At 50.4% G+C, this 18,535-nt stretch overlaps 6 protein-coding genes and 1 pseudogene across 7 annotated transcripts; 4 read left to right on the top strand and 3 right to left on the bottom strand.

The window, feature by feature from the left end:
* Window positions 1–612: 612 nt before the first annotated feature.
* K444DRAFT_524435 (uncharacterized protein) lies at window positions 613–3,600 on the bottom strand (the record flags this gene model as incomplete). Its single annotated transcript, XM_024874353.1, has 3 exons — window positions 613–1,440; window positions 1,483–3,072; window positions 3,313–3,600. Coding segments are annotated over 3 exons (2,706 nt in total), but the record flags the coding sequence as incomplete, so codon positions are not given.
* A 2,919-nt stretch (window positions 3,601–6,519) lies between these two features.
* K444DRAFT_474095 (uncharacterized protein) lies at window positions 6,520–7,834 on the top strand (the record flags this gene model as incomplete). The annotated part of the gene is made up of 3 exons (XM_024872916.1): window positions 6,520–6,537; window positions 6,595–7,240; window positions 7,287–7,834. Coding segments are annotated over 3 exons (1,212 nt in total), but the record flags the coding sequence as incomplete, so codon positions are not given.
* A 1,508-nt stretch (window positions 7,835–9,342) lies between these two features.
* K444DRAFT_627739 (uncharacterized protein) lies at window positions 9,343–9,939 on the bottom strand (the record flags this gene model as incomplete). The annotated part of the gene is made up of 2 exons (XM_024882841.1): window positions 9,343–9,607; window positions 9,659–9,939. The coding sequence occupies 2 exons, from the start codon at window positions 9,937–9,939 to the stop codon at window positions 9,343–9,345; spliced, it is 546 nt and encodes a 181-aa protein (XP_024739778.1).
* A 752-nt stretch (window positions 9,940–10,691) lies between these two features.
* On the top strand, window positions 10,692–10,857 carry K444DRAFT_t14 (annotated as a pseudogene). Its single transcript has one exon. The product of its transcript is annotated as a tRNA-OTHER (tRNA).
* An 839-nt stretch (window positions 10,858–11,696) lies between these two features.
* Window positions 11,697–14,003, top strand: K444DRAFT_627740 (Spc97/Spc98 family protein-like protein; the record flags this gene model as incomplete). Its single annotated transcript, XM_024882842.1, has 2 exons — window positions 11,697–12,317; window positions 12,363–14,003. 2 exons carry the CDS (start codon window positions 11,697–11,699, stop codon window positions 14,001–14,003), a joined length of 2,262 nt encoding a protein of 753 aa, XP_024739779.1.
* Window positions 14,004–14,105: 102 nt separating this feature from the next.
* On the bottom strand, window positions 14,106–14,801 carry K444DRAFT_352819 (uncharacterized protein). The gene has a single exon (XM_024872110.1). It carries the CDS (start codon window positions 14,567–14,569, stop codon window positions 14,207–14,209), a length of 363 nt encoding a protein of 120 aa, XP_024739780.1. The 5' UTR covers window positions 14,570–14,801; the 3' UTR covers window positions 14,106–14,206.
* Window positions 14,802–15,354: 553 nt separating this feature from the next.
* Window positions 15,355–18,485, top strand: K444DRAFT_586294 (uncharacterized protein; the record flags this gene model as incomplete). Its single annotated transcript, XM_024877966.1, has 7 exons — window positions 15,355–15,794; window positions 15,857–16,095; window positions 16,151–16,175; window positions 16,221–16,344; window positions 16,396–16,805; window positions 16,850–17,600; window positions 17,682–18,485. The coding sequence occupies exons 1-7, from the start codon at window positions 15,370–15,372 to the stop codon at window positions 18,483–18,485; spliced, it is 2,778 nt and encodes a 925-aa protein (XP_024739781.1). The 5' UTR covers window positions 15,355–15,369.
* Window positions 18,486–18,535: the final 50 nt, after the last annotated feature.

Consider the following 18,535-nt stretch of genomic DNA (forward strand, 5'->3'; position numbering starts at 1 on the left):
GTATCCGAAAAGGAGAAGAAGCTGGCTTAGCACCGCTATCTCCAGGCTCCCTTCCCTGCTTTACAGAACGTGATGAAATGGGCGAGGAAAGAGCGCGGTTCCCGTTACTCATCGATCTAAGACGCATGATTCTCAATGACGGCTTTGAAGGATGAGGAAGGACAGTGGAGGGAGGGAGCGCTGCAGGTTTTCTGAGTCGAGAGAGCGATTGACTTCTATGCTACCTGCTTAACGGACATGTCCTCCTCTCAAACGTTCCTACATCACTCAACCGACGCATTTCGTTCAAAACAATCAATCTTAACTCTCAGCAGGGAAACATTTTTTCACCAGAAAGCGAGCAAACCCACCCTATTTGAATCCCCCAAGGCGCCGTCACAACTGACAGTCCTTCTTTTGAAAATCCGAGCCCCCATCCCATCCCTTCCCTTCCATTCATGCCTGCACGAAAATGCAAGCAAAATGCCTTCCTATCCCTCCACTCCCACCTTCAATCACAACACACAACGCCTTGCCCCAATCTCGCCAAAACACCGCCAGCTGACTGAGATCCTGAAATGAAGATGTGGAACGCGGCACTTTTCTGACGCTCTTCCTTTTGACTGATCGAATCTACCATGCAGCCCCAGCCCCAAGCGGCTGCTGTGCCCACACCGTTTGCATATAATTCATTGAGTTGGCCGCGGGATCTACCCCCCAAAATTCCCCAACAGCCTGCTGACCGAAATCGTCCATGAGTCCGATGCGTACTTTCTCCATAGGTTCGATCCAACCCTCGAAACCGCCGATATCGGATGGTTCTTGTTGCGTGTTTGGTGGCGCCATGGTATGTTGGGCCATGGCAGGATAGTTTGAGATTTGTGGTTGTTGCTGAGTGGAGTTGGTCTGGTAGCGTTGCTGTAACTGAGATTGATTGCTGCCGTAAGGGGAGTTGAGACCGGAAGTTGAGTCGCCGTTGGATGCAGAAACGAGAGATGGTGCGTTGGAGGGTTGATTGGAGGGTTGATTGGAGGGCTGCTGGTAAGGAGTCCCATATGGGTAAGGCCCATGACCGTATTTTGGCCGTTCGTCTGCCTCGACGGGAGGACTAGCGGCGTTGACGGCAGCCCAAGCGCCATTCGATCTCTGGGGAGCGGCCTCCACACCTTGCATTGGCTCCCCGTTGACACTGCTTCCAGGGATGTCATTCGTACTGGCTCGAGAGCGTGCCTCGGAGCCATCTGATGCCATGGTCTGATCAGGATCCCTCAGGTCCCCGAACTCCTTGAGCTCCTTCTCAAATTGCTTGTATTGTTCCAAGCCACCGCCAGGGTATGGCTTGCGTCTCCACTTGACGCAGTAGGTACGGTGAACATCATGAAAGTAAATATTCATCTTGTCAATGGACTTGAGATACCTTTTTACCATCCTTAGTCGTGGCACCATATCGCTCAGAATCTTCTTGGTGCGCCCTGCGAGACCCTTATTCGAATTGACATTGACATCGGGGCTGGGAGAGAGGGTGTCTCTCGGAATCAAATGATGCTGCTCGTCCATCTGGGGGAAGTATGTCGCATAAAGACAGACGAAGGCTGCTTGCCAAACTGCGAAGCCGAGTTGAGGTGATTCTGGAAGGAAATTATTATCTTGGCAAGTAGAGACAATGTCAATGATGTCTCTCGATGCTTTCATTATTTGATCGGCGCTTTCCTCCCAGAATCCAAGTGGGATTTCAAACTTTTCTCTGGGGAACGTGGGCTCATCCAATGGGCCAGAAGGCTTATTGCAGCGAAGCGGGATGAATGGTATGTACTCCCGGTGCAGCATAATAAGGCAGAGGGAATAGAGAGTGTGCAGAGAAGCATATGTAGTCGCATTCCGTTTCTCGATGTGGGCGGACAGATTGGCCTCCGTTAACGTGAGATTGGATGGCAATGCATCATGGAATTTCTGCAACTCATGGCGCAACCTGAAGAATTCAGTGGCCTCATCCCAAGGAGGATGTTCCTCGGTCCTCCGGCCTCCAGCATAACTCCACTCAGATAGTCTCCCAAAGATTTCAACCAATCGAATGTATCTACTCAATACTCCGTCGTCATTGATAGATGCATGTTGCTCGGCAGATTTGGGCTTTAGCCAATCTGAGTTCAAGAAGCCCGTTTGAACATTGTGGACAAACAAGAACTGGTCGTCTGAGCACGGAAGCTGAACCCGAAGGTTATTCACGGCCATCATGGTTGGCCTGTATTTTCCAGCCGCGAGCATACGGTCCATGATGAAACAGCTCCAAAGAGTGCGCCTCCGGACCTCCTTATCGATAGCATCTTCTCGAGGGGAAGCGGAAGTTTTGGGTGCGCCTGCTTTATGTGAATCTGTGCCAGTACGACTGAGGCCCACGTCGTTGAGATCATCTTCGTATGTTAGCCCCATTGATTGGGCCAACCTCACAGCAATTCCAATATACAACCAAGCACTCAGCCCTCTCGTCTGCCCCCATTCATAAAGGCCAAGCATCAGCAATGCCTGGATACTCTCCAGAGAAGGATTGGTGAGATTCCGAATTGTTGGTCCAAAAGCAATAGCTAGAGCATTGGCATAGTACTCGCTAGCAGCAAGCGGATCTTCCTGGCTCGGAGAGTGATGAGCAACGAGGCCTTTGTGAAACCTTGCAGTGAGTGTCAAGACACCCAGCAGAAGTACCCTTCCCTCTTCCAAATCCGCAGTTGTAGTCGAAGGATCTCGCGGGAACGCTGCTTGACGCATCCGATTTCTGAAGGTTGGCGGGTGAAGGAAAGGCATTTCCGTAGAAAAGTGAAGCTTGAATATTTCATATAGCTCGTCCCACACTTTCCTCGTCAGAATTGGTGATTCTAACGCATCATCTCCTGCGCGCGAGCTATTCCTCCTCCCAGTGTCCTCGACTTTTCTGATCCGTTTCTTGCTTTCACCGGCATCACCTTCTTGTTTTATTCCAACTGGAGCTTCGGATCGCTTTGGCGCGGGCGTCGATCCTGCAATAGGATACGTACACTCTCTGTTGCTTTGGGCGCAGGCCTTGCATATAGAATGGACACCATTATTGACACCTAGGGGCTTGTTAGCAGCTGTTATCTTTCAAAAATAAAATGTATCCGTTTAGGTGTAGATGGGAAGGCGTGAGTGGGAATCGTCTGAAGTCTCAGGATAGTTTGCTCAATTGCTAGCCTTGCAACCACGTCAAGCATGGCGGCAATTAATTTTCGACTTTTGCACAAACAACCGAGTGGATTGACGAGTCTACTCACATTTCACCTTGCTCCTGCGACAACGCGCGCAAGCTATAGAGCTTCGCACCATTTTTTGAGGCTTCTTCTCGTCGAAGCCGCCTCTCATAACTCCAGCACTCCCGTCATCGGCGCCCCGAGCACCGGGGTTCGGCTCCCCGGTTGAAGCAATATTGGGTCGGTGGTGAGAGGGCGACCCGGAATGAAGGTAAGGTTGATCGGACGGGGAGAAAGCCTCTGCGTGAGTGCGCTTTGGGGTAGAAGAGCGCGAACCACCTGCAGTCGAATCTTCAGGCGGAGCAGAAGGCGAAAGGATCGCGGCGAGAGAGTGCGGGGAGGGAATCGTGGCGGTTGGGGGGTCTTAAGAGACCCGGGACTGGATGGCAGAGAGCTCTGGCAGGCGGATTGCAACGAGGTCGCTGAGAGCGGTCGTGCCCATCAGGGAGCTAGGAGTGGACAGTGAGTGGTAGCTGGGAAACGGGGTCGCTGCAGTAGAGATCAGAGGAGAGAGTAGTTGGTTGGGTCTCTACCAGGTGTGTCGAGCACGGCGACAGTGATGTTTGTGTGCCAACCAGGATGCTGTGATGCGTGTCGCCGCACAAGTACCTCAAGTGCGGAAATCCAGTCTGCGGCAGCGCCAGACGTACGGCAATTGGACGCGCGAGAGCAGGCTGGGGGGGCACAGATGACAGAGCGACTTGTGCAGTAGCGGGCAGGGCAAGGCGAGGCAATGTTTGTGTTGATGCGAAGTCGGGATGCAATGTGTGTTGTTGTTGTTGGTGTTGGTGTGCGGTTTGGTCTGCAAGCGCAAGAGCAAGCAAGCCGGAGCAGGAGTCTGGGTTAGAGAGGGCCGTGGCCGGTGTGATGAGAGGTGCAACACGGGTTGGTCCTGGGAGCGGGAGCGGGACTGAAGTCTGGCGAGATGGGAATAGTCGGCTAGGCTGGGCGGCACGTCGGGGGGGGGGGGAAGGGGGGGACAAGCAGTGGGAGAACGAGAACAAGGCGAGGAAAGGAGAGGAGGAGAAGAGAGGAGGAGAGGGAGGGGAGAGGAGAATGGAGTTGGAGTTGGAGTTGGTGATGGTGAAGCCCGCCAGTCGCAGTGCGCGGTTCTTGTGGTTGTCTTCTACTTTGGGACCGGGGGAAGGGCCAAAGAAGGGCCAGGGATGATTGGGATACAATAATCCATCCAGGGGGAAGCAGCTCTTCGTTCGGGCACAGACAACAGACAGAGAGCACAACAGACAGCAGAGCGCAGAGCGCAGAGTGCAGACAGGAGGGACGCCTGCTCTGCTCGGCTCGGCTCTGCTCTATCTACGCTATCTACTCTGTTCTGCTCTATCTACTCTGCTCTGCTCTGCTCTGCCCTGCTGCGCCCTGCTGCTCGGAGCCTGGAGGCATCGCAGTTCCCATTAATATTCTCATCAGAGGCAGGGAACGGAACGAGTCGCGTGGAGGAGGCACTCGGCACTTCCTCCGCTTGGCGATTGGGCCTCCCCGCGGCCCGACAAGGGCCCCATTTGCAGCTTCTGCGGTTCTGCACACACTCAGGGAGTACTCCCACGGCTCCCTTACCCACGAATTACGCATAAACGCATCGGGTATCCCGCGAAGTCCCCTTTCGAGGTACCTCCGTCCGTATGAGTACATTAAGTTACTAGGTACTAGGTACAGTACTAGGTTCTACGTACGACACCGCCTCACTGCCTGTGGAACTTCCCTGAGAAGAGGAACGGCCTCATTCTTCCGTCCACTTTCGGCCCATATGATCATATCCGTGCAGCGCATGGGCAGTCGCAGCAGCTGCACTAACGCACTGCTGGATTTCCAGTTGTCCGGCTGCCCGGCTGCCGAAGTACATGAGAGACATTCCTGATTCAGTGTCCTCGGAAGTCCCCTTCACCATGAGTCGGGAGTACTGTACACAACTGCGACATCTCTCAATACCCGCGTCAATGCCCCCCCTCGTCACGACTCACGATGTGATATGGATCAGCCACCACACGTATTGTAGCAGCCCCCCATGAGGTATCGGTACAGTACACGCCCAGAACCCGCACAGTTTACACAGTATGTGCTCCGATCTGGACGTGTTTCGTGGCGCCGACCATGACTCGCAAGGCAAGGAGCAGGAGATCGGAAGTCCTTCTCCCAGACTCCCAGTACTTTCTCGGCCTCGGTTCAGAGGCACGGCTTTCCGCCTCTGACACTAATGTGAGGAGGAGTGAGGCATGTGTCGTTGGCCGAAGTCATCGCTTCGAGAAATCCCACGCACGTACAGCGCTTGTTATTGGAGAAGCAATTATCCTGTTTCTGAGAAGAATGCATGACATTCACCCCGCTCTGCAACCTTTCTTTTGATGCCAGATTGTGGGCCAGGTTTGTTCGATCACATTCCCTCAGTTCCAGGTTTTGCTCGCTGCCGTCTGCCCTCGATTCCGAAAAACAAACGCACTGCAGACGCTCGCCGCCATTAGCACCTCGAGAGTGAGGTCCTACGGGTCAGGACAGCTTTGTGTCCACTAATCGTGTTTGCTTAAGGGATGTAAAGGGGGTTACATGCATTTCGCTCTCCTCCGCTGCTGGGATTATGAGATGGAGAGTGATGGATCAACTCTCACGAACTCGCCTCCAGTTGTAAGGAACAAATTCGAGGTACTAGGCTAGAAATCTTCCGATTGCCCCTGAGAGTGGAACATGGAAGGAAGTACTCGTTGTGTCGGGAGCTGTAAGAAGTACTTCTTGGCACAGGTACAACTCTAACCTTCGAATGTCTTCTGTTCGCCGAGTCCTCGGGAGCTGTGTATCCTGCTGCACAACTCGCTCTTCCCGCAAAATTCGAGCAAACTTCAAGCACTGGTCCAAGCCCTAATCTTGGTCAGAGATGACATCTCTTGGACCGGACTCGACCCGGTTTCAATGATCGCCTCCACACCTTGAGGGGCGTCGGCCGTGTTCGACCCCACTATGTTTGAGATCAAACCAAAAATTTGCACAGCCACACCCTGAACCTTACACGCCGGTGGCTTGCGCGCGATGTACGTCATTGGCTCCAGAGTCTTGGCCAACATCGTTTGAGCGCCTAAGGATCTATTCTGATACATCGATAACCGCCGAGAGATGGCCCACCAGCCTGACGGTAAGATCGTCCGGAGCTCTCATTCTTCTTCTCTCCCCTGTTCTTGTGCTTACAATCCATCTCGTGGTTGTGGTCTCTTTCATTCTCCTCACTCAATTGCGCCTCCAACAGCTCGTTTGGAGGCTCACGAGATCAAATACCATGGCTTCAGGACACAATGTAAGCTAGGCCGCTCCAGTCCCCACCATCATGGAACTCACGACTAATCTTGAGTAGGACCCGAAGCTTTTGTATGCCATCAACGGCATCAATGCATACCACATCGAAAACGGCAAAGAAGAGTGCCTCACGCCGGCAGGACCACAGACATTATCACTGTTGATGGTCCCAACTTCCTCGCCTTTCTCTGGCCTGTCTAATGCCGATCTTCAATCTGCCACACCGGAAGAGGACTTCTATCTCCACCTCCATCTTCCGCCGGAGCTCGACCTCCCTCTGCCCGCAACGACGCAAATATACCACCAACCACCTGACAGCTACCTCATTCCCCGGTGGGATATAGGTCACGACAATGGCGCATTTACCAGAATAGAGTTCCCGGGCATAGGCCAAGGGAAAGTATCTCAAGAAGATGTCGACACATTCGAGACAATCTTGGCACAATGTACCGCTTTTCTCGAGCGCGCACCACCGCCAAAATCCGCTCGTCCCAAATCAAGGAGAACCAAAAGCGCAAATATGCCCATTCCCCCATATGACCCCTCTACTTTCAAGCCAGGAGAGGCATATGTCACCGGTAGCGCAAGTTCTCACGCGGGAGGACAAATCGTCCTCATTGACGAGGAGAATGGAAGTGTTGTGGGCGAACTTGGGGATGGGTTCCATGTGGTAGAAGACAGCAAGATGCAGGCTGGCTCAAAAGGTATGCATACTTCTCACTCCATTTCAAGTCTCACTAACATCCCCAGACCCCGTCGAAATCACCCTCCCCTCTGATGGCTCCATGAACATCGGCGTCGCACCTGCCTCTGCAGCCTATCTAGAAATGGCCATGCACCCGGCCTACCGCAACTCGACCCTCGTCTCCAAAGCCGCCATGGCATCCCGCCTAATCGTCACAACCTCCACCTACGTCTCCAAAACGCTCCAATCCTCCGCCGACAACTTCACCCAGAAAACCAAGCCCAGCTCCAAGCCCGTGACCTTCACGCCCACGACCCACGCTAGGATCAGAAAAGTTCATACCTTCTCTGAAGGCGCCGCGGGCCTGAGCGCCAAGACTGTAGGCCAGGTGCAGAAGTATGCGCAGAATCTTGGTGCTACGCTTGCGAAGAAGGGCGCGGATCAGAGGGCCAAGAGGGGCATTGGGCCAGATGGCCAGCCGATTGAGGATTATAAGCCGGGGTTGCTGAATAAGAGCTTGATGGCTTTCTCTACCATTGCTGATGGTGTTGACCAAGCGGGACGGAATATCCTAGCCTCAACTTCTACAGCAGCGACGACAGTCGTTACGCATAAATTCGGACCGGAAGCTGGAGAGATTTCTAAGTCTCTAGGAGGAGGATTTAAGAACGTCGGACTAGTGTACATCGATGCCACAGGCGTTTCAAGAAAAGCTATCGTCAAATCCGTGGCGAAAGGCATGGTGGTCGGCAAGATGCGCGGAGGCGGTGATCTGGTGGTGGGCGGTGGCGATGGTGGTGTCTATAGTAATGCTAAGAAGACAGAGGAACTGAACTGGAAGGAGCGCGAGGCGAGGGAGGGCAGGTTCGCCGATGATGTTAAGATGAGTGGGGGCCGAGAGAGCCCGGATGTGGTAGGGTATGGAAGACAGGCACCGCCACCCTACAAGAGTGGACCTTGGGAGAGCTTGGGCGGGCAGGATGTTAAGGGGGATGTGAAGTATCGGGATTGAGAAGTAAATTCTTGAAGTAGGGATGATTGACGACGGACGGCAAATTTGTAATAGGTTTATAGGTATTGGTATGGCACAATGGAAAGCCTGGTTGGGTTCCTTTCCTCTTTTCACAACGGACTCTATAAATATGTGGTCTTTTGTTCTGTGCAAGGCGATAGAGAAAGGAGGCAGAGATTAACGATGCACGGGATTTATGGACAGGACTAATAGTCCCCCTCCCGAGGTTTAGCACAAATGGAACATGAGGGAGACTAATGTTCATCATCGTTCTAAAAGGGTTTGACACATTACCCAGCGTTACTTATCCTTCAACGCAGAATTGCTGCATTTGTCAGACCTAGCTCTATCGTCAAGTGATTGATCGAATCTTGCCGGCCGATCTGGTTTCTTTGGATTACTAGGTTCAATGAAATAGTTTCTAATTGTTTACTCGGGAAACAGAGACTGCGAGCGCAATGGCAATTAATATCAACATCTCGTGTTCCAATTAGTGTCTTTGTTCCTTTCTTTTTCTTTGTCTTTGTTTTAGTTGAGGGTTTGCCAATGTCGCAGTACTCACTCCTCTTCAGTGGGCGTATGGTTGGTATATAAGACGGGTGTTGTGGTACTGCGGAAAATGTGATGGCCTTGTCTTATATCTTCTAGAGGCGGAGGGGGTTTTTGTAACGCTGAAGGTTGGAGAGTTGCAATATAGGGTTATGTGGAGAGGTTGGTGCTATTGCTGGTGCTTCGTTGATAATGGATTTGGAAGGTTGGAGGGTTGGTAGGAGTGTGGAGTGTAGATTAGGGATCGAGTTCGGGAGAAAGAATGGGGTTGGTGCTGCGAGGTCTCTTTCTTGGTATTTTCAGATGTAAGAAAAATCAGGAGTTGAGCTAAAGCCGGTTGACGTCAAGTCTAGCTAGGCAAAATCTGACTGGTAAGGGAGCAATTCATGACAAGAGCTTGGTATTATTTGTGCGTCTCGATACTAGCGTTGTGAAAGCAAGCGAGATGCAGCCCCTTCCTGAGCCCCATCACTTTAGCATGCCTTTGCGAGATATTGTACATTCCCTTCTCAAGTACAACCACGCAATGTCTATCACAATTGTCTCTGTCTCACGCTCTCTCAAAAATGCCATTCTCCTCTTCCGCAATGGTATCCCGGAGGCAGGAACGCATTAAATCCTTCAAGAAGAGTGTAATTTCCAGCAAAGAGCACCTCCACTTGCCTAATAACCCCTTGCGTGTCCAATCGTCCATCCTTGGAAGCCTTCATAATGCCCAGAAAGTGGTTGAATACCTCCGGCTCGGCGGGATAGAAGGTCTCGGCCTTGATACGATCCAAGTACCGGTATGCATCCGCCCTCGTTGCGTTCTCGTCGAAAGGGTACCTGTGAGGTATTAGTTAGATGAGTGATAGGAGTTGGAGTGCCTATACGTACCGGCGGGAGGAAGGAAAAGGAGATGTATCATTGCCGAAGGGGTCCATTGCCTTTCCACCTTCGCCGAGTGAAGGACCAACTTTCTCGGGTTCGGACTCATCAATGCCTTTGGTGACTTCGTCTTTCGTCGGAACAAGGTTGCTCTTGCTGACCTCCCCGAGAGCTTTACTAACCTCTTCCATAGCAGGGAAGGGAAGCTGACCCTTGCCTGCTTCGTCAAGAGTCGCGGCAGTGTCTCCAAGAGACTCGCTACCAGCGTTCCTGAAGTCTCCGCCTCCCATTCTGAGGGCTTGGAATCGTTCAGGGGGTTGCTGAAGTAGGGGTGGAACAGTGGTAAGAAGCAAGGCAAACTGTCTGTGACGATGCCTCTACCTTGTGACACGGTCGCGACGCGAATTGAGGTCGAAGGTAGCTTGGGAGGAAGTTATTGTGAGTGGAAGAGATTGCGAAAGAACAGAAGTCTTGTTTAATGTGTTGTCTTGGGACACAGCGAAGCCCTTAGGACACAACGAAGGACGTTGTACTGTGAAAGGAAAGATCGGAAGGTGGAGGAAGAGGCTTCTTTTATGCCTCAATGAGACTTTCGTCTCGCACGCTAGCGGCTAATTTCTGGGAAGCAAGCAAAGCAAAGCACATGAGTGAACTTGAAGCCGACGTCGGAGGCAAATTGAATAGGAAGCCAGGCTCTGTCATGTTTTGAGATCTGCTCGCTCCGTCTCAACAACATTGCCCAACTCACAGCCCGGAACCAAAGAGCAATTTTAAGAATATAACAGTAGTAATCGTTCAGTCGTGAAATTGATGTATCCATTCAACAGTGTTCCAAATAAACTAGAGTCTTTACAGGCCTTGATTGTATAAAAAAAAAGGGGGGAGGGGACAATGCCTCTCCGCTCTGAAACCTACCCTGCCTTAATGTCCCATGAAGACAAAGTCAGAGATAGTTAAAAACAAATCTTGGCCAACTTCCCCGATTCACTAGATTCGCTTCGGTCGTATATCGCAAAATAACGAACTTTCATCCCAAACTTCAGGCACGTTGGCACAGTGGAGGCGCATCTCCCCTATCTTCTTCCTCTATTTCCCGTCATGATTGACTCATGACCAGCCCGCCCCTGGTGGTCCCGAGCAATTTTGGGGGTTATAGTTGCGGAAGCCATGGCTGGAGAAGGTCTAAGGTTCGAATCCTTAATGGGCCAAAACAACAGCAGACAACCTTTTTTTGGGCACTTTTTCGAGTCGATAGATGGGCAGAATCAATTTTTTGTACAAAATGCCAAGCGAGTATAGTGTTTATAAGTAGAATAAGTTATTATCCGAGAAAAGGTCTTTCTTTTGCGATGTGGACATATAAGGGTGGTGAGGTCTGCGATGAAGATGAGTTCTAGATTTACAATTGCTTCTTTGCAACTCAATGTTCCTGACTAACTCGAACAATACAACCCTTTCAACATATCAATTTACAGATAAATGTACCAGGAGGTATCTGAACAATAACCTGCTGGGGCTTTTCAGCAAGCTTTAACAAATGCTCAGGCACGGCAATCTCAACTTTGAGCTCTGACTGCAAAATGAAGAATGACCGAGTATCGCTGTCAAAAATCAGAGTCATGACGATTATGGCGTTTGAATTATTTCTGCAAGGGTATGGGAACTTCCACTTGTTATTTCGTAAGTCTGATTTAACTGAAGAGAGGCAAGTAAAGGAGGATTTTCAGAAGAGGATGGACGTTGATGACGAAGACGCGTCACGTGCAGGAAACGCGTCTTCCAAAACCGCGACGAACTTTCAAAAGCTTCATCTACGCACAACCACAACTCAAACCCCTCGGTTTTTCTCACAGAATGAGCACAAGTACAAGAGACATCTTGAAAGCAATGCAATGATTCAATGTGCCGTTTTGAGCTTCTCGGCACCCTCGTTCTGCTAACTCAAGACCTTCTCGACAAGTTCAGAGCACGAAAGGGACCTCCCGCCAGGTACGTACACAAGAATGTTTTTGAATTGTGTATTGACAGAGTGCAGACCTGATTCACAATGCTCCACGAAATTCTCCTCTCCCTCTCCGGTCACCCCTCCCCACTCCTCACCGCCGACCACTCATCCCCATCCTCGATCCTCTCCCCACCGGAGAAAGCCCTCCTCTCCTCCATAGACCACCTGAGCAATCTCCACTGCGAGCTCCTAACCCATACTTCTACCATTGTAGCCTTGCATCAATCGAGTATCTGTCAGGCTGTTGCTACGGCTATCAGATCTACACATCTGGCCGCTTTCCAAAGGAAAGTGCTGGAGGTTGAAGATGGTATATTGAAGAAAGATGCACGCAACGTAGGGGCCTACAATATTGTGCCATTGACTGCCATAGTGGGGGAGTTTTCGGGATGGACAAGGAGGATGGAGTGGTTCCTGGAAGTGGTGGAATTCATGATGCGAGGCAATGGTGGGGACAAGAAATGCACTGGTGCCATGGTCATTGACCGGCTCTGTGCTGCTATGCAGACGGGATATGTTGATATTGAAGAGGCAGCGTTAAGTTTGGTGACGGTCGCAGAGACAGCGTGGCTGAAGCAGGTCTCTGCCTGGATTCTATATGGAAGGTTGCCCAGTTTTGGCCGGGAAGACTTTTTCGTCCAAATAGTTGAAGGTGATGTTTATGTAAGTGCACTGATGTTTTTGGGGTATGGCACTGACTTCTAATAGGAGGTTACGAGCAAAAGAGAGTTATTGCCTGCGTTTGTTTCCGCCTCTACAGCATCTTCGTTACTATTTATTGGCCGATCCTTGAACCACATCCGTGTGAAGGGAATATCAAGCGCGAGCTCTCCTGAACTGGATCTACTCTCGTCACATCTTCAGCAACTATCAACCCTGAAATTTCCTATCAACAACGCAAATTTTTCCCGAGTAATCGCGTCGATACGGTTGTCATTATCTCAAACAACACTTCAAAAGTTATTGCCTCTTAGCAGAGTAACTGAGATTCTATCACTTCTCCGAGAATTCTTCTTACTGGGTCGTGGCGAGTTTGCAATAGCTTTGATTACCGAAACGGACGACAAGATCAGATCACGATGGCGGCGATCAGATAATCTAGCCTATGAAAAGCGAGACGGACTTGGAAATATTGTTGTCAAGGATGGCGAAGTCTCGGCAATCTTAGCCAGAACATGGGCTGCTATGGGTTCATTACAGGGTGAGCACGAGGAGGATCAAGATGAAGATGAACTTCTTGAACTTGCACGAGATCTCGTACAGTTGATTCTGGTCAAGGGAACCTCGACACCGCCTTCTAAAGGCAACTCTTCTCCGCAAGCAGCATCTAACATTGCTTCTACGCCATTTAGAAATCTGCTGCTATCAGTTCCAGTGTCGTTGACATTACATATACCGTCACCACTGGATCTATTCCTTACACTTGGAGACGTGCAGAGCTACTCCAGTATTAATGCATATCTTCTGTCAATACATCGAGCACATCTGCGTCTCACGGATTTATGGAAGATTACTTCCTTACGGCGCGATCATCCAGCACCACCTGGACCTCCATATGGTAGTTCAACGGTGGGAAGAAGTAAAGTCCTGACAATTCGAGAACGGATGAAGGAGAGATCAGAGGCTATGCGGAGCGTATGGGCAACCAGCAGCGCAGCAGTCTTCTTCCTTGGAGAGACTGAAGCCTATCTGCAAGGCGAAGTAGTCCAAGGAACATGGCTTGGCTTCAAAAATTGGCTTATCGGCGAGACAGAGTCGAGGCCTACCTCATCGAAGAGCCTCGCTGACGACGATGAAGACATCTGGCTGAAAGCAGGACGGGAACTAACAACTACCAGCACAAACCATACGCATGACCCGCAGTCACTTGCCGATGCTCATAGGAGGTATATCTCTGCTTTGGCAACGAGCCTACTCCTAACCAATTCTTCGTTCACTGACCCGCTTTACCATCTCCTTCAACAAATCGATCACCTGGTAGCACTTGTTCACCGTGTCCATTCAATCTGGCAGTCCTTGGACTTGGAGGCTGATGAAGGCGTTGTGGACGCATTCTCGGACTTCCATAAAGAAGAAAAGGATGTCAAAGAGCAATTGGCTGTCATTGCGGAAAGGGTCAAGAGCGCCATCGAAGAGCTGGTCAAGAGCCTGCGGGATATTGATCAAGAGAAAGAGGGGTGGGACAGCGGATTTGCGGAGCTTATTCTTGGTGAAGAGGGAGCTTATGTTCCTGCGAAGGTGGGAAGAGTTGATAGGCTCCTGATGAAGCTTGACTTCGGCGGCTGGTTTGACAATGGGAAGAGGGGAGGTGACGACCTGGACGGACTGGATGAGAGTGATGATGAGTGATGACTTTACGGTAGGAGAATCGATAGATACCCCGGCGTTTGGGGATGTGGGAATGAATCATGAAATTTGGTGCAAGTTTATCACACCAAAGCTTCGGGAGTCGTAAATTCGTGTATATTGGTATATGATCTCTGTCCTTTTCCTACCCAAGCAATCTCCCAACACCATACTCCGTTTCTCCATCTCTGCGTCCAAGACAAGTGTCAAGCAACCTTCACACCTCCACTCCACCACTCGAACGCCCCCTCAACGAACTTCCACACCCCATTACTCGTATTATACTCCTCTCGCGCCACCGTCCCATCCGGAAACCGTATCTCCCTGCTCTTCAAGTTCATTTCCGCCGGTCTGTCAAAGAAAGCTTTGGCAACGAGTGTTTGTTCTTGTTTTGAGAAGGCAGTGGAGGGGTTGTATGGCGGCGGGTTTTGGAGGGTTTGTGTTTGGAGGGAGAGCGCGGTTTCGCAAGCGGGGCAGTGTTTGGAGGGTCGTGTGAAGGAGCGGATGTAGGTGCGAGAGCAGATTGTGCAGGTTGCTTTTGCCCTGGGGAATGTTACTTGGTGATGCATGAGAGAGGGGGAGGTAGGTACATTTTGCACAGTTTCATGGGAGGTGAGCTTGAAGTGGATTGCTTCAAAGAGGTCGAGGCTGAGGTAATGGAGGAGGATGAAGCACCGGGCAATGAAGGGAATGTCAGTCTCTCAGCCTCTTCAAAGCTTGAGGATCGGAGAGATGAGAAGTTTGGATATTCCAAAACGTCCAAGAAGCTCAAGTTGCCTGAAACGGAAAGAGTGAGTGATTTTGCCAAGTCTACGACAACAATATCTGTCAAACTTCACGAGGCTCCCTTTCCTTATGCGGCGGGGCTGACTCCTCCGTGTTGCATGAAAGATGAGGGGTGAGGCTACCAATTGCAGTTGGCTGTCGTGTTTCAAAACTAGCCGTCGTGATAGGACGAGGCTGATTGGACGCGGTGGACTAACAAGTTGCCATATATTCTCGCCAGGAATTTTCTCAACAGAAAGGACGAAAATCAAAATTGGAACTGATACTTAGAAGGTATTCCCTCGACATCCAATGCAGTGGGCTTGAAGGTTGTTTGTTGTAGTCTCAAATGGACGTAAGGGAAGAGGCTCTGAATCCGAACGTGTGCAAGCTGCGCTCTTAGGGAGCCCTTAATTTTCCAGAAACAAAAGTTCAATATTGTGGACTTCAGGGTGGGAAAAGTCCTTCAAGTTTAGGTTGTCGATGTGATCTATTTTTAGACCGGTACTGGGGAGGGGCTGAGGTTAAGCGAGTTGAGCAATAAAGTCCGCGAGGCTGGCTTGGACTTCACTCCGTTCTATCAACCGCACAACGATGCTCTCTCATGGACGGGCTCAGTGCTGTTGCCAGCGTTGTTGCAGTGATCCAGATATCTGCCCAAGTCTTTGATCTCTGCAGGACGTATTATCTGAACGTCAAGGACGCCCGAAGAGATATCGAGCGACTTCGAAATGAGGTCAATTCGCTCCAGGATATCCTCGTCAATGTCGCCGATTTAGCTAATGCACCGCAACCTCGCTTTTTACAGACTCTCAGCCTTATCAGTCAGAAAGATGGGCTATTGGAGCAATGCCTGCTGGAATTAACAGCATTATTATCCAAGCTCGACCCAGGGGAGGGCGCGAGCAAGGTGAAGCTTGCGCTGAGGTCATTGAAGTGGCCTTTGCACAGCAAGGAAATCGATCAGGTTTTGCTCGATATCGGAAGATATAAATCTTTCTTCGTTCTTGCTTTAAGCACAGATCAGAAGTGGGTCCTCTTCTCATCTTCCCCAGCAAATTTTTCGTCTCTCTTACCTGACTGTCATCCAGTTCCCTGTCTCTGGCCATTAGTCGCGATGTCTCAGACATCAAAAATCACCTTGAGACTCAGAAATTAGACGAGAATCGAGAAGCCATTATCAAATGGCTGTCGACAACCGACCCGTCTGTCAACTTTCACGCCTCCTGTAGGAAGTGTCAACCAGAGACGGGGCAGTGGCTGATAACTCGACCTGATTTCAAGTATTGGAGAGAGTTCCCCAACTCTTTTCTTTGGCTGTATGGTATTCGTGAGTTATTCTCTTCCTACCATTATAATTAGAATGAGAGCTAAGAAAAAGGTAGCTGGGTGCGGGAAGACCATTTTGAGGTTAGGCTTTCCTTCCGTGAGACATAAATGACTAAACATTTCCAGCTCAACCATAATTCGACATCTACAACAATTCTCCGAGCTCCAGCCTGACTATGCCGTTGCATATTTCTATTTCGACTTCAATACCACAGCAAAACAGGAGGTGACAGCTTGCCTGTCATCACTAGTTGCTTAGTTGTGTACCCGTCTCACCACCTTGCGGCCGCATATTAGCTAGTTCTATGAGCGCTGCAATCACGGTAAGCTTCGGCTAGGGCTAGATGAACTCACTGGAATGCTATGCGAAGTCATCCAGAGTTTGGGTCATGTTTTCGTCGTCATCGACGCCTTGGATGAGTGCCCAAAGGGCGAAGAGAGAGATTCCCTCCTGGCAGTTCTCTCGAATATCAAATCAAGGACGATGTATAATCTTCATACCCTTGTCACTAGTCGACGGGAACTGGATGTTGAAGAGAATCTTGCACCTTTGATCACAAGCCAGCCAATTTCGCTTCCGGGGGTCGAGGTTGACTGGGACATTCAGGCACATATCTCGAGCGTGCTTGCAACGGATCCTAAACTGAAGAAATGGCCGGACAATATCAAGCAGGAGATTAAGGTGACATTAGCGAAAGGAGCTAACGGAATGTAAGTTCTGAAGCCATTTCGGTTCTTTATTGACTTCTTCTTAGGTTTCGGTGGGTAGTCTGTCAATTAGATGCCCTGAAGCGGTGCTTGAAAGTGAGCTTAATTCGCAAAGCTCTCCATGGCCTGCCAAAGACCCTGGACGACACGTATTCCCGCCTATTCTTGGAGATAGATGATGCTTACCGAGAGGATGCAATGAAAGCGTTGCTATGGCTAGCTTTCTCGGATCGTCCCCTCCTGCTTGCGGAGCTCGCAGAAGCCATTGTGGTCAGACCTCTGTCACATCCTCCATTCGATCCTGAAGAGCGATTTCCGGATCCGGAAAGCGTCCTCCAAATTCTCTCCAGCCTGGTGTCCGTTAACGATGCAGGAAGAGATCGGCTCTCGCGGATGGGGACCGTCACTCTAGCACATTTCTCTGTCAAGGAGTATCTGATCTCAGATCGAATACGAAAAGGGCCAGCACAGTACTTCGCCATATCAAGTCATATCGCACACTATTTCATCGCGGAATGTTGTCTTTTATACGTCTTGCACTATGCCAACACTGCTACAAAGACGGGATCATTGGGGAATTTGGCTGCATTTCCCCTTATAACATACGCCTCAGCGAGTTGGTTTACACATATCAACATGTTACCTGTGGAACAACAAAAGCCTTTGACCCCCCTTGCTCTCAAATTGTTACTTTCGGCGGATGCGTTGTCCAGCTGGCAACTCATCCGCCTCGGCCATCTCATACCATTTCCTGATGAAGGTGCACTATATTATGCATCCTCCCTGGGACTTCTGGATGTTATCAAGGAACTCGTGGCCGCAGGGTGGGACCCGAATGAGTGGGAAAATCGGTCCCCACTTCACGTGGCAGCAATCGAGTGTCACGCCGGGGCGGCATTCTTATTATTGTCACATCGGGTCAATGCCAATGCTAAAGACTATATGGGATACACGCCGCTCCACCACGCTGCCGAGAAAGGCCACATGACGATTATTAAACTACTCTTCCAGTTTGGAGCACAGGCAAGCCCTAGGGATGATCAGGGAATGACCCCTCTCCACCTTGCAGCTTTCCGCTCCCATGAACAGATCGCCGGGTTCTTGGTTGAGAGAGGAGCAGAAGTAGAGGTGGCGACGATACACGATCTACGGACACCCTTTCATTGGGCGGCTTGGAATGACTTAAGACCACTGATAGAGTTGTTTCTGAAGCAGGGTGCAAATATCAATGCCCAAAACTGGGACGGCGAAACAGCATTGCACTACGCTGCTAGGGATAATCAAAAGATCTTGCAAGATCTTCTTGACCGCGGTGCAGATCTGGAGGTTGAAACACATTGCGGGGAGACACCACTTTACTGGGCTGCTGAAGGGGAACAAAGGGAGGCAACTGAGAAGTTGGTGAAGGCTGGTGCTAGAATTGCACTTCCGCTCCTTTTGTTAGCCAAGGCGGAGTTTCCTGCAGCTCATAGTGCCCAGTTTCATTTGCTTCTTGATGTGGGAATGGCAGCGAACGAGGAAACAGCTTCGTTGACTTTGTTGGCGCTGCAGGAGTGTGCTCGTTTGGGGTATACCTTATGCGGTGAGTGTCAAAGGATACTTTCAGAGGTATCTGGTGGAAGTACCATTCAGCAGATTTTGCCAATCAGGAATTTGGTTGAGAACCTGGAACCTCCCGACTAGCCAAGATATATTGTGAATGTATCTCAAGTAGATCGAAATAAAATCTATCG

Source organism: Hyaloscypha bicolor, assembly GCF_002865645.1.
Source record: "Hyaloscypha bicolor E unplaced genomic scaffold K444scaffold_53, whole genome shotgun sequence".
NCBI lineage: Eukaryota > Fungi > Ascomycota > Leotiomycetes > Helotiales > Hyaloscyphaceae > Hyaloscypha > Hyaloscypha bicolor.